The sequence below is a fragment of the Sceloporus undulatus genome, chromosome 4 (genome assembly GCF_019175285.1).
Source record: "Sceloporus undulatus isolate JIND9_A2432 ecotype Alabama chromosome 4, SceUnd_v1.1, whole genome shotgun sequence".
Lineage (NCBI taxonomy): Eukaryota > Metazoa > Chordata > Lepidosauria > Squamata > Phrynosomatidae > Sceloporus > Sceloporus undulatus.
In genome coordinates this window covers 147,214,875-147,238,539 of record NC_056525.1, presented here as the reverse complement: position 1 = coordinate 147,238,539, position 23,665 = coordinate 147,214,875, and the positions used below count along the sequence as shown (strand labels likewise).

At 38.6% G+C, this 23,665-nt stretch overlaps 1 protein-coding gene across 4 annotated transcripts in view; it reads right to left on the bottom strand.

Moving 5' to 3' along the window:
- The window catches only part of TRIO (trio Rho guanine nucleotide exchange factor), a 269,887-nt gene that overhangs the window by 102,595 nt on the left and 143,627 nt on the right, over nt 1-23,665 (bottom strand). For all 4 annotated transcript variants that reach the window (XM_042461739.1, XM_042461740.1, XM_042461737.1 and 1 more), the window contains exons 16-23: nt 19,931-20,050; nt 14,089-14,280; nt 12,729-12,878; nt 9,683-9,797; nt 5,885-6,000; nt 2,772-2,894; nt 764-958; nt 486-601 (exon numbers count right to left, since the gene is read on the bottom strand). In XM_042461739.1, coding sequence (XP_042317673.1) covers nt 486-601; nt 764-958; nt 2,772-2,894; nt 5,885-6,000; nt 9,683-9,797; nt 12,729-12,878; nt 14,089-14,280; nt 19,931-20,050 — 1,127 coding nt within the window. The remainder of the gene's footprint in view (nt 1-485; nt 602-763; nt 959-2,771; nt 2,895-5,884; nt 6,001-9,682; nt 9,798-12,728; nt 12,879-14,088; nt 14,281-19,930; nt 20,051-23,665) is intronic.

Sequence of the window (23,665 nt, the reverse complement as noted above, 5' to 3'; positions counted from 1 at the left end):
AGACTAAGAACAGAAAGAACCTTTCCAGTGTTAATGCAAATTGTCCACAATATAGCAGTAATGAAATGAAACTTACAAAAATACTTTTACAGAACTTTTTAAAAAGATATAAAAAAAGCAAAGAGTGTGTGTCCAGAATAGGACATCTTCAAGATTTGCAGATGTCGGTCTGCTGTTACTTGTCAGATTTTTTTAAAGTGTACTTTTGCATCCCTGCCTTTTTTCTTCTCTTCTGGGAATCATTATTGGTCACTGACTTTCTGTTTCTATATATGGAATGTTTGGGACTGTTCTAAATTTTACCACTTATGTAGGTGCACACCTATAATTTAATCTGCTTTAAAAAATAGGCTGTGTTTGAGAATGAGCTTGCCCTTTTGACATTAACAGCTATTCCCTAGAAGTGGAAGAACACAAATGAAAAACAAATACCACACGAGGCTAACCATGCACAAAGAGGTCTACTGGAAGAAAAATGGCCTTACTCTTTCCTACGGGCAGATTTCCTCTTTTCTTCATTGAGCTCATGAGCAGCATCTCGCAGTTTCACCTCTGACCCAGGAACGCTAGCTGGGATTATATCCAGCTGCAGGCTTTTACTCTGAATTAAGGAAAGCGGGGAGGGGGTGGGGAGAGACAAAGAATAAGTGGAGGTGAAGAGAAAAAAAGGCAGCTGTCTAATAAGGAGCTTAAGCAGCCATGTTCAGCTAGTCTTCATTTCAACAAGCAGAGAGAAGGGGGCAGAAACCCCTACAGCACTCACCGATTTATTGGAATCTGAAGAAATCCCCAGGGCTTTCTCTAAAGAGGTCCTATATTTTTCCATACGCAAAGAGAAGTCCCTGTATCTCTTGTCCACCGCGGTGACACATTTTTTAATCTCTGCTGCATGGGCATGGCCCTTTTCACAAAAGCCATCCGCTAACTGGATCAACAGCTTCACCCTTTCTTTGGTTTGCTGTAGGGAACACAAAAGAGAGGAAGGTAGTAAGAAGGGCAGACCTTTACATTAACAGTAAATTAACAAAAGTCCTTTTTGACTGTTATTTAGAGAGATGACCGTTCTTCTCATTCGGCACTCACAGCTTTTTATTGTTCAAATCCATCGATAAAAACAACCCAGATGTATTATGAATTTTTATTCTTAACTTGAGAAAGGAGGATTTGGAATTTCTCATCTTTCAGCACTGAGGCTGCTGTCAGGGAAGAATATGAAGACCAGAATTTTTCTAGGAAATCTGCTTCCTCCTGACTTAAGTTTCTAGTCCTCAAGATAGCAAAGAGAAGTTGGTTAAAATATCAGTAAAACTACAATTTAGCAGACGTGAGAAAGGGTTCTTCACAGTTAGCACTTCTATACCCTACTACAGCTATCTAGGGTTCTGCACAATCTCCAACCGAAGTCCCCTTACTTCTTTTATTCCCATCCTACATACCCGAGATTTTAAGAATTAAAACCAAAAAAGGGATACAAATAGTGGGAAGTTGCTTTTGCTTAAAAAAAAAAAGATTTAAAAAATAGCATCACAGATCTGTACAGCAGTTTCAGAAGTCAGCACAGAAACAGAAATGTTAGCTGGCCGTGTGGAAGCAACACTGCACACAAGTTCCTCCATGAAACTTCATATGATGGAGAGATGAAACAAGGAAAATGAGTAACTCTCATATATGTTCTGGCCTCATAACTACAGGTGATGTGCATCCACCCTATTTACTAAACATTAAGTAACACTACATAGCACTCCTCAAAAGGTGCTAATCATTGTCAGAAGTGGCAAAATGACTTTCCTTGACAAGTATAGTTTCCTGTTTGGACTCTGCAATTCCTCAAGCAAACAGTCATGGATACTATACCCAAGTTGTTCCAAGAGCGAAATATGCTACTGCATTCCCTTCATAATGATGTGGCTTATACCCTAATACATATCCATTTTTGGATATTATAACTAAGTTTACTATGTTAACATGGACTCTGCAGGCACAAAAACCTTGGAGTACACTATTTATGAAATCTTTGTTTACTTTTACATAAGCAGGATGCAGTTTAGCTGTCAAATGCCAAGTTGACTATTACATAGTTGACCAAATCATCCTGTTTTTTTTAAAAGACATACAGACATAAAGAGTGAAAGTGACCAACACTGTGTTGCTCTTTGCTTTCCCTTTAACAAGAGATTATAGAAAAAGCAGACCAGTGTCTATTTTGTTCTTGCAAAATATGATATTCCATTCAGTGACATGTGGCACAGGTGAGAGATTATTCCTAACTGTTCTGCACCTGGGCCAAAACAACTCCACATTAAACACACAACAAGCATAGATGTTAAATAAATAAATAAATCAGAAGATAGCCAATTTTATTTCATTTTATTTTTTCCAACTGAGTTTTGTTTTCTCTAAGCCTCTTACTTCCCGTGTGTGTTTTAGGCATTCTGCTTTCTCTCATTTTATTTCTGTCAAATTGCTAGTTTTAAAAAAATCCACTTATTTCCTGCTTCAATAGTGCATGGACTGCCAATTACAATGAAATGTGTAACATAATGCATACTGGATTTTTGTGTATGCTGTAAGGTTCAGTGACTCCGTTATCCCAGCACTTATAATTGTTATAATTGTACCTTTCTTTTTGTGTGACTGATCTTGTGCCAATCTAAAGCCACATCAGTTTCTGGAGACTGTCAATACAGTCTACTTATGCCAACCAGAAAAAAACAAACAGTCACAACACACAAAGGACCAAGAGTAAAGAATTTAAGATGTAATTCAATTACTTTTGCTGTAATCTGGAATTCTTCGTGCTCCTTCAACAGTTCTTGGGTATGCTGGATACTGGAGCCTGTGGAAGTGTGCGTAGATAAATAAAATTCTCCATTGTCATGGATCCACTCAAGGGCCTAAGGAGGCAACCCACAAAGAAGAATTAAACAGAATATTTTAGTAAAGTAACTGAGGCATTTCTCAGGTATTCAAAGAGTATTTCAGCAAAGACAACACAGTTTTCCCCCCAGGCACACATTCCTATTCAAAATTTTGGTAAAATGTTCTTGTTCTTAACCCTAGATTCTCAGATGAATTCACTTCTCAGTAAATTCCATCTAACAGGATAAGCCTTACCTCTGAGTAAACATGTTTGGGACTGGAGCAATAATCATAGCTGATATGGTGCACAGTTCAAGATGGATAAAACATATGGTATAAAGAATTTACAAAATACTAATTACAGAGGCAATTCCCAAGAAGAATTATTAAGATGTGACGGGAAAAAACAGAAAACATTTTTGAGAATTGTACAGAAAAACTCTATGTTTTAGAAGGCTTTTAGCAGTGTGAATCAAGCTGTATACCAGCCATTGGAGATTATACACTACAATGTCTACTAGCTAAATTGAGTTTAAAAAATAATAATTTTTGACAGCTGCAATGTTCGAACACATAATTTTACAAAAATGAAACAGCAGGCGTGCACTGAGAATAGATCAGCAGCTTTTGGACTGATCTGTCTCAGCAGTTCAATAAAGTCTTATTATCCAAAAGATCAGAAAGATGAAAAGATCTACAAAAATCTGACCTCATTTAAAGTAAGGGAGAGGGGGGGTCTGAAAATATTCTCTTTCTTCAATTGTTACTGCCTGGAAAAGACTGATATACTTTTATTTTCCCCAGAAGCTCTCTTTTTCCTATTTGTACATTTTGCTGTTTTGGTCCTCTAATGTTTTAATGAATATGTCCTGACTGGGTGGAAATGAAATGAGTTCTTCAAGCTGTATTGAAGCTATCAAATTAATTAATTAATTAATTAATTAATTAATTAATTCATTCCATTTATATACTGCCCTTCTCCTTTCACTGGGCCCAAGATAGCTTCACATAAATTAAAGTAAAGGTTAACCTAAAAATATACTATACAAATGTTAAAAAAACATTAAATAACAGTTCTATTAAAAACAATTTTTAAATTACTTTAGAACATAGTTAAAACATTTTTTTAAAAAACAGAGACAGCATCTTAAACAATATTCTTCCATATAATTAAAATCAATAAAATGCCTGCTTAAATAAAAATATCTTAATCTGCCAGTGAAAAGAGAGCAGGGAGGGGGCTAAATTGACCTCCCATGTGAAGGAATTCCAGTTTCTAGGAGCAGCCACTGAAGAGGCTCTCTCTTGTGTCCTCACCAAAATCACCACCAATTACAAATATCTATACAGTATTAAGTTTTAACAAATATGTATCCATTGCCAAATATATAATATTCTATTTATTATTCAGACAGCATTTCAAAACAGATTTATAGCAACAGCTTCCAAACAAGGGACCCTCCTAGTGATCTCTAGTTACTATAGTTTTAGGGTTCTTTTGGAAACATTATTAGAATTAGTCTATTTTTAAAGTGGGCTATGGTTAGTGGGACAATCGTAAGCTTTGAAGAATGCAAGGTACTCAGGTTGGGATAAAGACTTTTTCAGCTGTAATTTGTATCTATGCAAGCTTACCACAAAGGAATACCAAGATGCAGTAAAGTTCCAATCTTGACAAAACCAGTAGGTTCTAGAAAACCTTAACCAATATATTTGTTGACAAATTCTCATACACACAACTTTTTCCCCAGCTACCTACCTAATCAGCAGGTTGCCTTGCCCCTTAACCTCAATGACGTCTCTTCTCTCTGCCTCTCCTCCTTTTTTCTCTCCCTACTGTGTCTGCCTCATTGTTGCCTCACAGAAGCCTGCAGTTTGGTTGGCTGAATTATCAAGGCATGCAAAATTGGTGTGCTTGGCAGTAAATCCAGCCAATCAATATTCACCTTCAGAGCATCCTCCAGCCCTGGAGCCCAAGGCTTCTCAGCCAGCGTTATCTGGAACCCTAGGGCTCCAGAAGAAGTTGCTAGGGGTCCTATGGGAGATAGCTCAAATTATTAGTGTAGTCCTTAATCAACAAAAAAGTGAACTGCCAGCTTTGTCTGAAACCTTAGAATTTTCCAAGCAGTGTGTTTCTAGAAAGACTTTGCATTTTCTTCTTCCTACTGAAATCTGAAAGATCTCCTTCTACCCTTCATCTGAAAGATCTCCTATACCCTTCAGTGCCCAGTATTTGTATTAATCAGGCTGGGATTTTTAAAAAGCAACACCTCAACACACACAGAGCTTTGGGGGCAAGAATCCATATTAGAGAAGGACTGTGGCCCTTCAGATGTTGATAAGGGACTGCTCCAATCACCCCACACTGCAGACCATGCTGGAAAGGGCTGATAGGAACTGGAATCCAACAACATCTAAATGGTCACAGGTTCCCCAGCCCTGGTCTAGAATGCTTTCACAGATACGTGAACAAGTTTCAACAACATTCCATTCCTACTGTAGTTTCTTGTGCTACATAGGATGCTAGATGCTTTCCAGCTCCTTGCAACCCACATGTCTGGCTAGTCACATAATAGGACTGAACAGGAAAGAGGGGACCTGAAAAATTTCAGTGGGCAAGGTGGGATGTAGCTGGCTATTTAAATCCCAAGTGTGTGTGTTTTGATCTTTATGTACTGTTACTCAGTCAACTTCATTTTAACAGCAAGTTGTGTAAACGTGTAAATGTATTAATAAGTTCAATATTTCACACAACATGACCCTGCAAGTAACATTGTGCTGACTGAATCTCCTTAGAACAGCAAAGGAAAATAGGTTAAACACACAAAGATGAACTGAGTGTTACCATAATGGAGAAGAGGGACAAAGGGTTGTTGTTGTTTTTAAAGCACAGCCTGTAAGAAGAAATAAGATGTGCTGTTGATCGCTTCCTGGTTGCCTGTTGGGAAAAGACTTGTAAGCAGATATGTCTATTCCACTCTAAATATATGAGAGGGAAGAGACTGTTTAAAATACAGGCTCTGACCTGTTTGGCACTTCTTTCAAAGACCACATACTGCTGACATTGGTCAAGGCGTCTTTTTCTCATTGTCCAGTAGTGCAACACACGGTTTTCCCTCTGGAAGAGTTCATTGAGGATATCTGTCAGATCATAAAGAGAACAAATTGGATAACTTGGCTGAGATAAGGGAAAAATTTCTTTTGCATCCTGCAACTTAAAACATGCTAGTCTCGTCTCTCTGCCATTTCTCCCACACTCCAAATGTGGAGGATGATTTTTCTGAAGAGGAGAGCCCTCTCTAAGTGTTAAGTCTCTCTACATAATCAGAACCATTGATGCTTCAGTGTTCCAAGGGGTCTCTATATTGCGGAGACTCTCCTCTTCAAAATGTCACCATTCACCAAAAAGAGTAATGGAAAGAGAGGGCCTACATGCTCCCCATGCACATATTTAATTTATTCAGTTCTTAAAATATTTGAATACGGATTATGAAACCTACATCTTTGATAAACTATTCAGGTAAACAAAAATAGGAAATGCAGAGAAAGATCAGCAATATTTACAAATAAGTAATAGTAACAAATACACCGTCTGATATAAGACATATTACACATATAAACTTCATTAGATCTTTCACATTGTTCTAGCCATACAAATTCTAAATAATATGTACGTAAAAGTCTTTAATGCCTTGTATCCAAAGTACTACACAAAGACACTTTGTACTTGCATGTTGCTTTCTAAATATGAGCTGTAATCATTCCAGGTTGTTACAATTTATTTCTTTAATGTATGAATTACTTTAATTGTACGTACTGGTATGTTGTACTCATTCACTGAATATGTCAGAGAGCTTATAGATCAGCATCACAACCAAAAAAATACAGAACTACATAGTACATTAATCTGGGGACTGGTCTAGGACCAAAACAGATCTGAGGTTAATCAGAAATGAGACAAACCTTGTTTGAGCTCTGCTATAATGGTCTGTGAAAAGTGTAGGTGCCCTTTACAACACCCTCTGCTGACATCCCTGGTTACATATAATACATATATTGTAGGCCTATGATTTCAATTCCTTGTGTAATTTTCTATGTTTAATGTACTTAGTTTGTTGTCAGCTGCCTTCAAGCTGACCTTGACTCATGGTGAGCCTACGAATGAATCATCTGCAAGCCCCCTTATCCTCTACCTCTCTGATCATGTCCTGTAGGCTCAGGCCCATGGTCTCACTTATTGAGTCTATCTATCATGTGGTCCTCCTCTCTTTCTACTGCCCTTTACCTTCCCTAGCATCATTGTCTTTTCTAATGATTCATGCCTTCTCACGATGTGGCCAAAGTCTGAGAGCCTCAGTTTAGTCATCTTGGCTCCCAGGGAGAGTTCAGGCTTGATTTGTTCTAGGATCCAATTGTTTGTCTTGTTTATCCATATTATTCTCAGCATTCTTCAACAGCACCACACTTCAAATGAATTAATTTTCTTCCTACCGCCTTTCTTCACTGTCCAGCTCTCACATCCATACATGGTAATGGGGAATAAAATGGCTTGGATGATTCTAACTTTAGTGTTCAGCTGTGTATCTTTACACTTTAGGATTTTGTCTAGTTCTTTCACAGGTGCCCTGCCCATTCCTAACCTTCTTCTGATTTCTTGACTGCAGACTCGATTTTGATCAATGTTTGATCCAAGGTATGGGAAATCTTCAACAATTTCAATTTCCTCATTATCTAGGCTGAATTTATCCTCCATGGTTATTATTTTTCTTTTCTTTATGTTTAACAGTAAGCCTGCCTTTGCACTTTCTTCTTTGACTTTCTTTAATGATTGTTCCAAATCTGTTATGCTTTCTGCAAGTAGTATGGGGTCATCCACGTATCTTAGACTGTTGATGTTCCTTCCTCTTATCTTCACCCCTCCTTTTTCCATGTTTAAACCTGCTTAGGTATGACATTTTCTGCACACAAGTTGAACAGATAGGGTGATAAAATGCACCCTTTGCCAATTGGGAACCATCTGGTTTCTTTGTACTCTGTTCTTACAGCAGCCTCTTCTGCTAAGTACAGATTCCTCATCAGGATTATCAAATGCAGTGTCACTCCCATTTCTTTAAGAGTATTGCATAACTTTTTCTGATCTATGTAGTCAAAGACCTTACATAAAAGCACATGTTGGCTTCTTTCTGGAATTCTTTGGCTCGCTCCGTTATCCATCATATATTTGCGACATGGTCCCTATTCCTGAACCCTGCTTGGACTCCTGGCAGTTCTCTCTCCATATATCATTGGAGTCTATGCTGCACAATTTTGAGAATAATTTTGCTTGTGTGGGAAATTAATGCCATGGTCCTATAATTGCTCCTTTTCTGTGGATGAGAATACATATTGATCATTTTCAGTCTGTTGGCCACTGTTTTGTTTTCTATATTTGTTGGCATATTTTGATTAACATTGGAATTGATTCTGTTTTTATGGTCTGAATCCGTTCAGTTACGATATTGTCTGTTCCTGGTGATTTATTCTTTCCAATTTCTCTGTGCCACTTCCATGTTGCTTTCCAAAATTTGGGATTCATCTTCATACAGTGGTACCCCGGGTTACGAAATTAATTCGTTCCGCGGTTAATTTCGTAACCCGAAATACCTTCGTAAGCCGAATTCCCATAGGCGCTAATGGAAAAATAGCTCTCTGCTGCCCTCCGGTGGCGGAAAATAGCGCCGCGGTTTTTTCGTAACCCGAAGAAACCTTCGTAAGCCGAAGCAATAAATCCCTATGGGATTTTTTCGTATCCCGAAAAATTCGTAACCCGGCGCATTCGTATCCCGGGGTACCACTGTATGTACTTATATGTACTTATACATTCAATGTACTTACTACACGCTTGGTTTATTCATCATTGATTCATAGCTTGTTTCATTAACAGAAATTTATTTAATATATTTATATATCTGCTTTCAATGGAAAGCAAAGGGGAGTGGATTACAGCACAGTAGCAACAGCCCTGCTTTCTCACTCAACTGATTTGCACAACAGGGATTGTGTAAACAGGTTGGATGAGTTTGGTGTAAAGCTTTCAAAAGTAAGCATCACATACAACACATACTGTCTTCTCTTAATTTATGTGTTCTGATTTTGCCATGTTGGTTACTACCTATGTCAATACTACTTAATTTTATGTGTTCTGATTATTTTTGTTAGTTACTGTCTATATTAAAGCTAAGAGTGTGATGTAGTGGTTGAGTAGGGGACTACAGCTCAGGAGATCAGGTTTCAAATCGCCATTCTGTCATGGAAACCCACTGGCTGACTTTGAGTAAGTCATACTTTCTCCACCTCAGAGGAAGGCAAATGCAAACCCATTCTGGACAAATCTTGCCAACAAACCCCCATAAGTCATAAATGGTTTGAAGGCACACAACAACAACATATTAAGGTTATTTTGTTTTTTAAAATGATTTTTAAAAATCTATATAAATAAGAACTTAAATACACAGGTGCCAATTTATTATTTATGTACACCAGGTGATTAGAATACACTTACATTTGTTATTAATACAATTTCTGACTTTAAAATATTTTGTATCATGCTTGAAGTACCACCACTATTTTCTCACAATACTCCAAAGTTTTTACACAATGCAAACTACAACCACAAATTCCCAAATGGCCTCTGAATGGTTTCCAGTGTTCAAACCACACTAATAGATTATTTGCAAGAGATTTCCAATTTTTCTTTGCATATGTGCCATGCAAAGAAGGAACCCAAATGACATTATTGGTGAAGCACATTCAAATCAACCTGTACTGAATGAATCATGCTTACTTTTGACCTGCTGTTCAGGGGCTTTGATGTGAGTCACCATCCCTGGCATATTTACACTATTCCTGTGCAGGTATTTCAGGAATACGTCAGCATTTCTCCGAGCCAGTGTACAAGCCTAGAAGGGAAAGGAGAAACACATCAATACAAACATGAGCAAAATGATGATAACTGGAGTTGTCATATTTAGGCAATGCAAATGGCCAGTAGATCAAAATGTAATACTGTATATAAATGTAGAATATGAACAAGAAGGAAAGTTTGCAGATATTAGAACATGCTTCTGCAGCACTGTTGATGACAGTTCCTGACTCCATGCTGTATCATGTTCTGCCATCAAGACTCTTATGCCCCATCTTTAATGCTCCAACAAAAGTAGGAAAGGGTAAGAACACCTCAGAACCACAATCCTCCTCAAAGTTAAATTACAGTATGTATCACTGACATAAGCAGGGCTTCTATGTATAGGTTTTTCACAACTGAACTGAAAAATACTACCCGTCATGTTAATGTAATATCAAGGAAAACATTATCACAGTCATTTAGAATTAATGCTTCACAAATTTCATAGGATAGTAGCTGGGCTTACTTTCTACACACCAATATTCAGCATTTAAGAAGTGAAAGAGACTAAATCCTTTCACAGTAAGCTTTCCACTCAAATTGTCATGCTGTGTTTTGCTCTTATCACTAATAGGGAAACAATTGTTTCAGGTGACAAGCTGCCCTAGCTTATTACATATTTCCTAGTAGTTATAATTTGCCAATTACCTACCAGGCACACCATTACTGGATTGGCTGCCATGGAAAAACACACACTCCAGGCAAAACCAAAAATCTCTTAATTGCCCTATGTTCTAAACAAGTTTACTAGCTGTGGAGATCAGCAGGTAGAGAGACAAACCTAAATAAATAAATAAATAAATAAATAAAACATAACAATGGAAATCTAGGCTTTGATAAGGAGACAAAAAAATTATCTGGCAATACTGGTGCATCATTCTCTTCCAGCATTACTTCTCAGAAAGCAAGAAAGTGATTTGGTCAACTGAGTTGACTCCAGGAGAGTGAAAAGGTTGCAGTCCTAATCATGCATTTGAGGAACACAGTGTGGTTTTACTTTTTAATGTTTAGTAACAGACTAAAAAGAAAACACAAGTGGAAAGCAGCATCTAACACAATGTAGTGCCTTGAAGGCCTCATTCCTGCTTCCTTTACAGGTGCACCAAAGAAAGACAGTCAAAGTAACCATCAGCGATACCACAAACTAGGCACTCTGTACAGTCACTGCAACATTTTCTAATCAGTTCCAACATGTTTAACCTCTTCTAAAATATTCCTTTCAAGTATCTTCAGAACTCTATTCTCCTCCCTGCCCCCACTTTTTCCTAAGAAACTGTTTTTTCCCAGCAGGAACAGCTCCCAGTGGAAAGCCTTGTTTAACAATGAAATAACAGTGATGGAATCAGCAGTGGTTGAACTTCCTACTCAGTCAATAACTACTGCCCTCATAAAACAGATTGGCTAGATAAGCAAGTTCTTATTTACTCTATCAACCAATGAATAGCATCATTTGTAGATGAAGGGTACTCTAATCCACCAAATGCTATGATGTAATACATTAGTTAGCCTTTGAGGTGACATAAGAGTCTTTGCACTTTTGCCAAGTGTCCTGTAAGCTGTATCTCCTATGGCACTATAAAGAAATTGCAAAAGTGGACTTGCTTCCTGTTAAATGTGCAATCAAGCAGCTTGAAGTCCTTGTGTTTTCTTCAGTTCTTCAGCCTTCTGCTCCAATTAGCTAATTGACTAGATTTGACAGTTTTTATTTGCTATTCTAAGAAACCAGAACCTACTTCCCTCTTCTCTTTCCAAATTTGCTTCTTTGATATAAGAATCATGCACATATACATATAGAGTCCTTCCGTTCTGGACTCCCCAGTGAATTCAGAAATCCATGGATATTCAAGCCCCATAGGTTTAAATGGCCGTGTGCTCGTGCGCACTACATTAACTTTAATAGAGGTGTCCCCTCCACAAATAATCAAAACCGAGGATCTCAAGTTCGTAAAAACAGAGGGGCAACTGTACATATATTCTACATATAACATTACATGAGCAAATTCTGTTTATGCAATGGGATGTCTGTAGACCTCTGCACTTCCTACCCACAACTGAAATCTGAAATATGGAGGGTCCTCCAGAGATGGAACAGAACTGAGGAAGGCATATGGTTTGGAGGGATAAGGGACCTTTTCCAAGATTGGTGGTCATATTTCTTTGTTACTTTCTTTCTTTCTCCTGTTCTCTACAAAGGATGCCAAAGCTCTAGGACAGAGGTTGCATGCTGTGAAGTCTAGAGAACTAAACCAGCCCATTTGGGGCCCCTCTGGAGCCCTGCACCATGGCATGTTACGAAATCTGTAGTGATACTATATCACTGTTGGTCAGTTTTCAGGGCTTTGGGTCTTTGCCCCCTCCCCCAAAGCATTTTGAAGCATTTTAAACTCTTCTGAAGAAACCATGCCAGGAATACCCCTGGATAGGTTCGCCATAGGGTCGCCATATGTCAAGAACAACAATACAATAAAGGTTTGGCAACTGAACCTTATTACAAAGCACTGAGAAAACTACTACTATGCAACTTATCATTACACAACAGTTATACAGCATTGTGACTTTCCTTTGCATCTGCTAATCATCTGTTTCTTGCCTTCATTCTCTTTTTTCTGTTTCTTCCACTCCTTTCTCACTATTTCTACATATATTTATAGATATAGATACATATTGCAAATGGTAGTTGGCTTTACCCACACAAACATTCAACACCTATACACAGGAAAAGATAGCTGCAGTTCTGTACACACAGTTACACCCATTCCCACCCAAAGCTATTTGCTATGAGGAATCTTGTGCAAAAATCTGTAACTCAGCAAAACAGTGCTTGTGGGACAGGCTAGAGTATCTTTGTTGTTCACTCTGTGTGTACAAGACGTCAGAACTAACCCCCTAAACACAGCCCGCAGATCTAGGAACATATCACCATTACCTTCAGGAAGGCTTCTTTTTGTTCAAGGTGTTTGCTAATCATAGGAGTCACATGGTCTGTTTCTGAGTTGGGACCCAGTTTGTCAGCTCCTCCACACCAGTCTTCTTCCCGCTTGTATTCCTGTTCCAGGCTTTCCAGCACGCTGCACACCTATCAGCCAATACGCAAGAGAAACAGATTAAGTATTTCTGTTAAAGGATGTAGACCAAGCTATCAGCACTAGGACAGCTGGTACTCATCTCCCACCTGCAACATGATTTGATGGCTTCCTTAAAGTTCACATTGAACCAACACTTCATATTCGAGTACCTGGAAGTCTTCTGCCTTCACCCCCCATGAAAACATACACTTCCTTATCAAAACTCAGTCTGGATAAAGTCAAGTGAATGCTCCAGGTGCTATTATTATAACCAGCCTTGAATCCCGTTGTGGGAGAAAGGTGGGATATAAATCTTAAAAAATGAAATAAACAGGTGTTAAGATGTCTCTGAGAACATAGGCAAGCATTTATTTATTTTTTACTGGCATACCTTAATTGCACTGAGCTGCAATTACTGTCAATACTGCATGTTACAAATCAAAACGTCACTTTAGAAGTTAGTTAGAGGCTGGTCGCCACTGAAACGGGAAGCCCCACATCTCTTCTTCTTCATGCTGTAAACCATAATACAGCCACCCCTTTTCTACACCATTTTAGAGGCTGGGACTACAACCTCCATCATCAACTATATGATGGGAATAATAGGTCAAAATCCCTTAAGGGATGCATTAACAAGAAGGGATGTTACAAAACATGAGAGTTCACTGCAATACGTATTCCCCACTCTCACTGCACTCCATTTGTTGCCATGTTCACTGCATCCAGTTTTTAACAATGTATACCTTAATATTACTTAGGGGAGAGGGGGAAAGGAAGGGGCTGCTGCTTTGAAAGGTAACAAAAATGCCAAACACGAGTCTCCTATAGGATCAAAAACCTTAAGGTGAGGAGATAAGTAGAGAGCAGACATACAGCCTTCTGAGTAGCTTCTCCCTGAAAAGCAGCTCCCATCAGGAAATTTTCTATTATGTTTCATAAAAAACAAACTGTGCTCACTTCAGAAGAAAACAAGGCTTAGAGTTCTCTAAAGCTATGAAAAGAAATATATTTGTCAGTTTCCAAGTAGTCATGTAATGCTGGGTGGCAATGTACAAAATAAAGCAAATGATCCAAGTCCATAAAAAAAAAAATTGCTTTCCCTTATTAAGCCCAGCTTAGGGCTTTAAAACTAATCCAGTGCAAATGTCACCTCTCAAAACAGTTTATCAGTAGCTCCTCTTTGGGGATAAATAACTCATTCCATAAAATACTGGCCCCTACCTGCTCTGACGTTTTGTAAAAGGCCACAGAAGCATTCACAAGCTTGAGCCGATCTTCCATCTTGAGCATCAGCTGCTGCCAATGAGAGGCCACCTTCTCAGCACAGTCCCTGATCATGTCCATGTCGTAGTGATTGGCCTGCAACATCGCTTCGGCTTTCTGCTGCACCTGCAGTGCACTCTGGTGCGTTTTCTGATCAAATGAAAATCGAATATGCCAATTACTTCACAAACACATTCCAAGCATTTTCAGCTTATAATCAGCTCCTGGATTAATTTTTCTTGTTTGGTAATAAAACTGTAATCACATCATAGCTAGTTCCATATACCATGAGAACCTAATACAGGTAGCATACTCCTCCTGTGACTCCAGTGCTAGCCTAGTTCCCCCTAACACTTTTGAATAAAAGAAATACATCCAAGAGGAGAATTAGCAACATAACATTCTAAAGCCACAGAATGGCCTTTGGGATCCTTATCATTATAGATACACTTGAAGACAAAGCACTGTCCACAAATGTTAATTCAGAAGTGTCAGAAAACTAAGGTTTAGGTGCCATCTCTGCTTTTATCTTCGAATGTACTGTTCAACACCCATCCTTTCTCTGATTAGTCTCTTAGTCCTCATCCCCAGCCTGAGTATGTGGAGCTACATTTGCTCACATTCATCCCTTACTATGTACAGTACATCCTCCTCTGCTACTTTTATTGTTACCTCCAGGCTCTTGGGACAGGAATCCTCCTCTTCTCTCCCCCTCCCTCCTGCTGCTTATATCAATCTGCAAAATACATATAGCAGCTGAGATAGTTGCTGTTTACTATGAATTCATGTGAATCCTTTGAAGAAGTTACATAGCTGATGGCACTCTGCTGAAATATTTTCTCATGGAAAATATTCTTGTGAATGGTTCCAAACATTGTTCAGAACATTCCAAGCACAATGCAACACAATTAATCATAACTGTCCCTGGTCTTGTGATATAGCCAGGCAGTTCTGTGTCAGTGAGTAGTGGGTTTCCTTTCAAATAGCATCTGCAGCCTCGGACAGATGGCAACCCCAACAGTAGTCACTGGCCACTCAGAGCTGACTAATCCAACAGAGGTGACTACTCTTTCAGTTGGTTTGGTGGCTTTTCTGACTGTGAAGAAAAACCTGTTATCACCCGCAATGAATTAACCAATCCTTCACTGCCTGTCTACCTTAAATAACAAAGGGAGCAAGAGTCCTTGTGGCACTGTAAAGACAAATCCATACAAATTCTGTTGTTTCCTGTGCAAAAATCTAACCTGATTCCTTCTCTATAGAGGATTAACTACCTGGAATGGCTGAGCAGCTGAAAATATATGTAATGCAGTATTCAAGGCAGATCCCTCCCCCACAAAGTCAAGATTTTAATATATATTCCTTTAAATAATCTAGATCTAAACTACGCACAGCTGCAGCAATATAGCAGTGGAAGAAGGCAAGCCCTACAAAACAGAACTTGGCACCAAACCTGACTAGAATTAAGGATTCCAGGCACCCCTGCAGTGGCCCTGCACACCCTTAACCTGGAAAACAGAAGAGATATTATAGTGGGACAGCATTGACGTCCTGACGTAGCGTTTACTAGTTCACCTCTCAAACTGCCTCTTCAAGAATGGAAGCAACAGTTTTCTAATTTGTGCCAACAAAGGCTAATATACTGTAAGCAGAGAATCACCCCAAATCAATTACTCTCAATTGGGCAAACTGGTATTCTTTATGTATAGCATGCCCCACTGTAAGAGTTATTTTATATGACATCCCAATGCAACATACATACAGGGGGACACGTTCCACCCCACAATATGCACTGCTGTGGTTGTCATGTGACTGCATGATCATACTTGCAGAAGTATGTGCATGTTTCTTACTTTTGGAGGGTTTCAAATCATTCTGATGATTGTGTGGCCCACTGTAGACATCTCAACAAATGTACACACAGTGGGGCTCCCCCAGTGTTACACTGTCTCTCCTACCGTGAGTGTTCATTGACAAGTAATGTGTGCTGTTTCTGTTACTATTTATTTTCTTTAAAAATACGTAGTTTCATATGTTTTTAGTGATTCCTGTACACCAGGGATGTCTAGGGGGTAGTTTGGGATATATTAGTAAATCACTGGGTAATTGCTGTAGATCAGCAAAATCTTCTGACTCCTATCTAAAGAAGCAAGCAAACAAAAATAATCAGATAACAAGAAATTGAGTCACCACCCTCCACTATACTGTTGATGTGAGGAATGTTTGGACAGGGATAATCGGCATTAGATTTGTGCTAATGCTGATGATATGCTAAATATAAACTTTTAAGTTTGGCGATCAGCACCAATTTCTGGGTTTAGAAGTTTTTCACTATATGTCTTTTGCATTCAGATCTGTTTGGTGGACGTTGAGATTGCAATAAAAAAACAAAGGAGATCCAAGAAGTTGAAAGCCTGCTTTCCCCTGGCATACACCATGACAATATTCCTTATACCACTCATAACAAAGATATAAGGTAGGCCAGTATTAATAACCATGCAGTTTAAAACCACAAGGAGAAGCTATTTAATCTCCTTTAAGAATGGTACACAGTACCTCAGGAAACATACTAGATTGCTTGCTACAGGCTATATGAACTATACTGTGGTCTGAAATGGCAGCTATGTTGATCTTTAAGCTCTTTTGGGTTTAAGTGAAGTCAATGCAACCTCAGGTAGCATCTTGCTGAAGGATGTCCAGGGGTCTAAGTGTGGGAGGGCAAATCATATTTTCAGGTTTGGAACTCTACTTAGCTCTGGAATCCTTAAGTATAACCAGTGTATGCCCAACTCTATCACAGTCTAGCAAAGTGCCCCAATTAAAACACCTACACATGTATTCCCCTACAAGGACAAATATCTACAGGGAAAGAATGTTATACAGAAAAGTTACCAAAGCTGTCAAGAGTGAGGACACACACACTGCAAACTGTGAACAACAGAAAGGGAAAACAGAAAACTCCACAGAACGATAGTAGAACAGAAGGCAGTCATTGAAGCACCAAGGATTTCTGAAAATAAAAAGCTTCCCGACGAACAAAGCAAAGGATTTTACTTCCAGCAATTTTTAAGCATTCTGGTCTTAATACATATACTAGGAGAAGGTTAACACTACATCAATGGGTTCAGTACTAATTTTGTTTTAAGAGAAGATAGGTGCAATTGTGTGGACTAGATTTGCTCAAAGAGTGACCACAGAACATAAGGAAAGCACAAGTCTATATGCAGAGAGGGAGCTCCTTGAGCAGAATGAAATGTGTGCTTACAAAGTTTAAAAAAATCAAACAATAATAATGACACAAAGCTGTCCTTTAAAAAGTATTTAATTCCCACTACTTGTTACTATTGTTGGAAAGTAACATGGCCATAACAATGCTGAAAAGGTAACTTGATGACATTACTTGCCCATTATTTTTCTGATTTGAGATGGGGACTTTAGATTGATAGACAACAGTATAACAATTGATAAAGTCCTGTCAAAATGGGCCTAAAATGACTTAAAATGACCTTTACAAATTATCCTTGGAAGAAACAAGAAAATGTTACTCATTACCTCAATAAAGTAATCCCCCACCAACTCACTACATAACTTCTCAGAGGTAAGTTTGCTGCACCCTCATTATCAAAAGGTAATTGTGTTACTTGCAATTATTCACTAATTCTAATGGTTGTGTGTGTTGAACTACCCCAGGCTTCCTGCAAGTCTGCCCCATGTTTGGAAACACATCTAAATCCTGGCGGCAGAAGGACTGAAAATGAGGCAAGTCATGGACAGAAGCCAGTAACAAGACACCTTAGCCTCCATCGATACATCAACACACTCCCCAAGGGTAGAAAGTGAGAGTTATTTGGGGCCAACAAAGTGCCCCCACTTGACATTAATGCTTTCCATTGCTCTTGCCATGGTCACCACTGTATGGCTGGAGATATAATGCCTCAAGTCTTACATAGCAGAGCAGGAACTCCTCCCCTCCAAAGTAGAAATGTGAGTGTAGGATAGTCTTGTCAGTTATACCAAGGAATGGGTACATCAAACTTTAATTCAGAGCTTACTTCAGCAGCGTGGGCATTGCTTTCCCAAAGCTGAATCCCAAACATGAAATCAGATGGGATGGAAGGATCATGTAAGGTTACCAAGCAGTTTAGCTCCCTTCAGTCCCTGGGGACTGCAGCATCAATTTGATTACTTTTCCAGTGAATGACAATCTAGAATCTTCTCTCTAGAAATCTAGGATTTAGCTATGTCATCCCAGTAACATATGGACTCATTTTATAGATCTTCAGTAAAGAAACACAAAATACTAAGTATAAAGCACTAAAGAGGCAACCCAATTTATGAACAGAGACTTTTAAATCTCAGTTTGTCACTGGCATTGTGCTATCACAGAGAACAGGAAGCTGTCTTGCTCCCAGTCAGTCCATGAGCAAAATAAGCTCAGTATTTTCTACACTGATCAATACTTACTGTTTTCCAGCCCTATCTGGAGATTACAAGATTTAAAGCTGGACCTTTTGCATGCAGGGCACGTGCTCTACCACTGGTTTATGGCTAGAAATCAAAACCAGTGGGTTGACAGCACATTGAATACATTTTAAAAAAGTTTTGTTTGTTATACTGCTTTGCCAAAACCTTCATTTTGGTAAGATTTTTAGTGCAGTAATGTAAAATTTAAACACTGTTAGAATTGACAGAAGCTGTAAAAATGTCCCTTTTCAACATAAACATTATTAACAGAAGGTGTTTAAAAAAAAAAAAAAAGCTTTATAGTCCGAATGCAGTGTGGTTCCCAATCTTTGGTTCTCCAGATTCTTTGGACTTCAGCCCCCATAACTCCTGACTGTTGGCCAAGTTGGCTGTGGCTTCTGGGATCTGAAGTCCAAATAGAGCAGGGGTAGGCAACCTTTTGGAGCCGGGGGCCGGGTTGCTGTCCCTCAGACAACTGGGGGGCCGAAGCCAAAACATGAATCATTAAATAATTTTTAAAATTTTTTTAAATAAATATATAAACTGGGACAAATGTAGGACAAAATTTTCAAATGGTGGACACTTTTTTAAAAAAAGTGAAGGACATGTGAAAAAATTTGCTGATTTTTAAAAAAATGTTAATATAAATGCATGTTTCTGAGGCTTCTATAGACAATTGCCCCTGCGCATGAGAGGCCAAAGGCCCCGGCGGCAATCGGTAGCAGGACCGGGCTGGGGCCGGTCCCAAGGCCTCGCTGGGCTGCATCCTGCCCGCAGGTTATCTACCCTTGAAATAGAGGATCCAATGTTGGGAACCCACTAACTTACCTATTTCTGACTATGGCCCCCTTGACTCAATTGTTTCCTCATCTCCATGCAACATTCCATGTCCTCTCACTTTCAAGCCCTTGGAGGGTCCTCTGTTTTTGTCAGTGAAAAGGGGAGAGGGGAGGCAATTCAGAACATAGAGAAGCAGCTGGTCTCAGCTGGGTCATGGGGCAAAAAAATGAGCATGAGCTCTCAAATGAAGGGCACCCATCTTTTCCTTCTCCCCAAGAGCTCATAGGAGTTGTACCTTCATATTCATTATACCCCTCTGTATAGCACACTTATAAAAAATAATTCAAGGACATTTTTGTCTCTGGGACCATCTAGTGTCCTGCTGTAGTATAAACTTTTTCAAGAAAACACATACAATCCACTATATTAAAGTAGTGTGGGCTATCAAACTTTTAAATACAAAGCAAGTTGCTCCTCATGTATCTGTGTCAAAAGGATGCCTATTCATACTCTGCTGAACTGTCAAGTCAAACACAATAGCCAAAAATACTTTTACCTCTATTGCATGCTGGAACTGCTCATGTTCACGCTGCAACTGCTCAGCCTCCTGCAGTGAGCTAGCGGTGATGAGTCCTGCATTTAACATGGACTCCCCATTTCGGATCCAGCCCAATACCTGAAATTAAGTATGAGATATCATAATTCGGAAGGCTTTCCTTAAGGCTGAGACAACACATTTTAAAATTAATTTTGTCTACTGTTTAAACAGCAGCACTGAAATGGGGATTAGTTTCGTACAGCAACATAATTGGTGATTTCTATCTAAGACTCAGTCTTACGGGTGGATAAACTCAATGAAGGAAGCAACAGCCCTGAGTTTGGAAGATATGAGCAAGGTTGTTGATCACTGACTGACTTGGAGGTTTCTCATTCATAGGGTCAGCATAGGTTGAAGCCAACTTGATGGAAATTAACAACACATCTAAAACTATCATGAACACCAGTTATATATTTACAACTTGTCTGTGAAACTTATAAGTTTCAGTTCTTCCAGATGGTAGAGACATAAACCATCCAAGAACCAAGACATTGGGACTGAGCAGCTGGATTGTGTATTCCCTCCACCTTTCCCTCCCTTCCACCCAAACCTAGGGCCTACTCGAATTACAGCATAATAATAAAATATATTCCCCACCATATAACATGTTAAAACACAAAACACAATTAAAAACACATAAACCCATAGTTAAAATATAATACTATAAAACCATTAAAATACACTCATAAGAGCATACATAGAAATTAAAAAGTCATGATTTAAAGTTGACCGAGTAGGCCTGCCAAAAGAGATATGTTTTTAATGCTCTTTTAAATGCTGTCTGTGTTTTCAACTGTTGTATGTCTCCTGGTAGATCATTCCACACTTGGAGCAGGGGGAATAGATTAAAAGTTCTCTAGGATACATCGCCAGTCCAGTCCTGGCCAGTTGGAGCAAACATTTCCCAAAGGACCTGAATGTACAGGGTGGATTGTATGGGAGAAGGTCATTCTGTAGGTAACCTGGATTCAAATCATGCACGGCTTTAAAGGTAATATCCAACACTGTGTACCTTGCCTGGAAACTAATAGGTAGCCAATGGAGTAATTTTAAGATCAGTGTTGTAATTTGATCACTTCTGGATGTATCCATAATCAGTCTGGCTGCCATATTCAATTACAGCACTATTATTCCACTTGGACTGCTATGGTTCCATCCAATGGAATTCCAGGAATAGCCTTTTAGGGAGGAGCATTTCAAATTCACATGCAAAGTGTTCCAGTGCATCACCAAACTACAAATCCCAGGATTCCATAGGATGGAAGCATGGCAGTTAAAGTGGAATAATAGCACTATAATTGTGTAGTTTAACAACAATTAGATTTCATCACATGTAACAGATATTTATTTGTGGTTCTGAAAAATGTAATGTGGCTCCGAGTTTACAATTGTTAGATATAAAGCAAAGGGATTGAGAATGATGGAATGTGGAAACCAGTCACACTTAAACCCTTAATCATACAAAGAGTTTACTAGTTCTAGATCCTTACAACTCAATGTACCTATTCAAGATGAACAACTCTAAAAGACAACATTTTATAGCCAGCATCACCATGTATATAGTCCCTTGATCACTTCAGGAAAATTTTGAAGACTCAAAGAGGTCAATCTCATTTGGTCCTATTAATAGATGCTTCAGTTCAATCCAACCCTACAGAGAACACAAAATTACTAGGTTCTTATTAGTAGTTGCTCAATACATTCGCTGATTTTTTTCTCAGTGGAATGAAATTTCTGACTGTGGATATGGACATGAATAATAAAATATTGGGAACACTAAAAATAGATAAGCTCACAAAGTCCTATGGCAATGAAACCCTTGCAATCTCTGTGAAGTACTGCATCTTTTTCTCCTTTGAGTGTATAGAAGCAGCATAGATTCAAATGAGAAATACACCTGCAAAAATGTGGATCTTAAATCACAAAGTAAAGGACATCTTAAAGAACCTCTGTATAATGAATGCCAGATACAAAGCATAGAAAAAGTGTTAGACCCCAATATGAAGCAATCACTTGCAAATTGTCTGCATTTCCTTAAAACACACTTTTAAAAACAGTAACTTCACAGCATGTTCCACCAGCTTATTCCTATCACCTGCCATTTTAGCTCAGCCAAAGCTTGTTTAAGTGCTGGAAAAGTATCCTTAGTTAACTCAGTTCAACTGCAGATAATCTGGCAGGAACTCATAATCTGGTAAGGAAACTGTGCATTGATGGCTGCAGGAAACAAATACAACATACAGCAAAACATAGTTTACTCTATCTGATCGAACACCTGGAGAGAGGTGAAGCTTTCTCTAGCTCAGAGGAAAAACTGCAAGACATCTTCCTTTCTGGCTTAAAAATGAAATGGATATTTTTTTATATCGAGATCACTTATCTCACAAGATAGAAGAGCTTTCTATTTCATAAAAGCACTTCAACTATGAAATGCCTGAAAATAAAACTTGACCTGGGAATTTTCTCCACTGTCAAGATTACAGAATAGTAATTAAATGATGTTTAAATGATTTTTTTTCTATTGCTGATGCTCTGTTGTCTTTCAGCATCCAATAGGAACTCCCTCTACAGTATGAATTCCAAATACCGCAAACCACTAGGTAAGACCAACAAATTTTACTTTAAAAAAAATTAATTAACAAACCATTTAAATTTAATTTTGCTGATGTACAGATAGCCATGTTACCCTGTGCCTCTCCTCTAAGCCACATTAGGAGCCAGTGACCTACAAAAAAGCCAATGAACAATTCTCAGGGCATCAACCAGTTCTCTGGTTGGAGAGGAGGGATATTTGCAGCACTTTCCAGCAAGATAAGACTTGATAATTATAATTTAAAAACCTCTCATCACTGAGCCTGCAGTATCCAACTCACAGCTCCAACAACATGCAATATCAATCTTTCTGGACAGATTTTCTTTCTTTCCTTATCCCCTATTCTTTGTACCACTGTGCCTAATGAAGAATTTTGTGGAGATCAAAAGCTTATATAATTTATGCAGCACTTTTGGACCACTTTAGTGGTTCAAAGAAACAGCATTACCAATCTTTACCCCCTCCCCGCCATCCTGTCCTGGACAATCACCTATACTTGCATGTCTATCTTTTAGATCCAAAAGAAAAAGAATGGATGGAAATTGCAGCCAATTTTTTTTTTAAGCAGTGAGCTTATGACCAAAATCTCTTTCTACTTCAGGTAATTCTGACTCTTCCAATAAAAAAGAGATCTGTTTCATACCCATGGATTTCATTCCTGTAAGTTCACTATTTTCTGTACAGTATTACATTTTATTTTCATATAAGCTCCACTGCAAAAGTTCTACTCATCAGATCAATACATTTCCATTTCATTACAGAAATGGGAGTTGAGCCAGGGCCAAATCCATGGTATTCTAGATAGCTCCCATTAATTTCCATGGCAATCGCCTGGGGTCTGCTTCTTCCTGAAATGTTTGTAGGCTGTTTTAACTATAACTGTCATTTAAGATTTTAAAAAGAGTATTTTGGTAATTCAAAGCGGGTGGTGAGTGATGGAGATAGAAGATATTTTATTAGTTCAGTGGGAATAAGTTATACAAACTGCCACGACATAATTGCTTGTTCTGCAAACAGATGTATACAACCACCTAAAAGTTGTGATTTTGGGAAATTTCAATCATTTCACAGAAAAATGCAGGTACAGAAGAGGCAGGTAT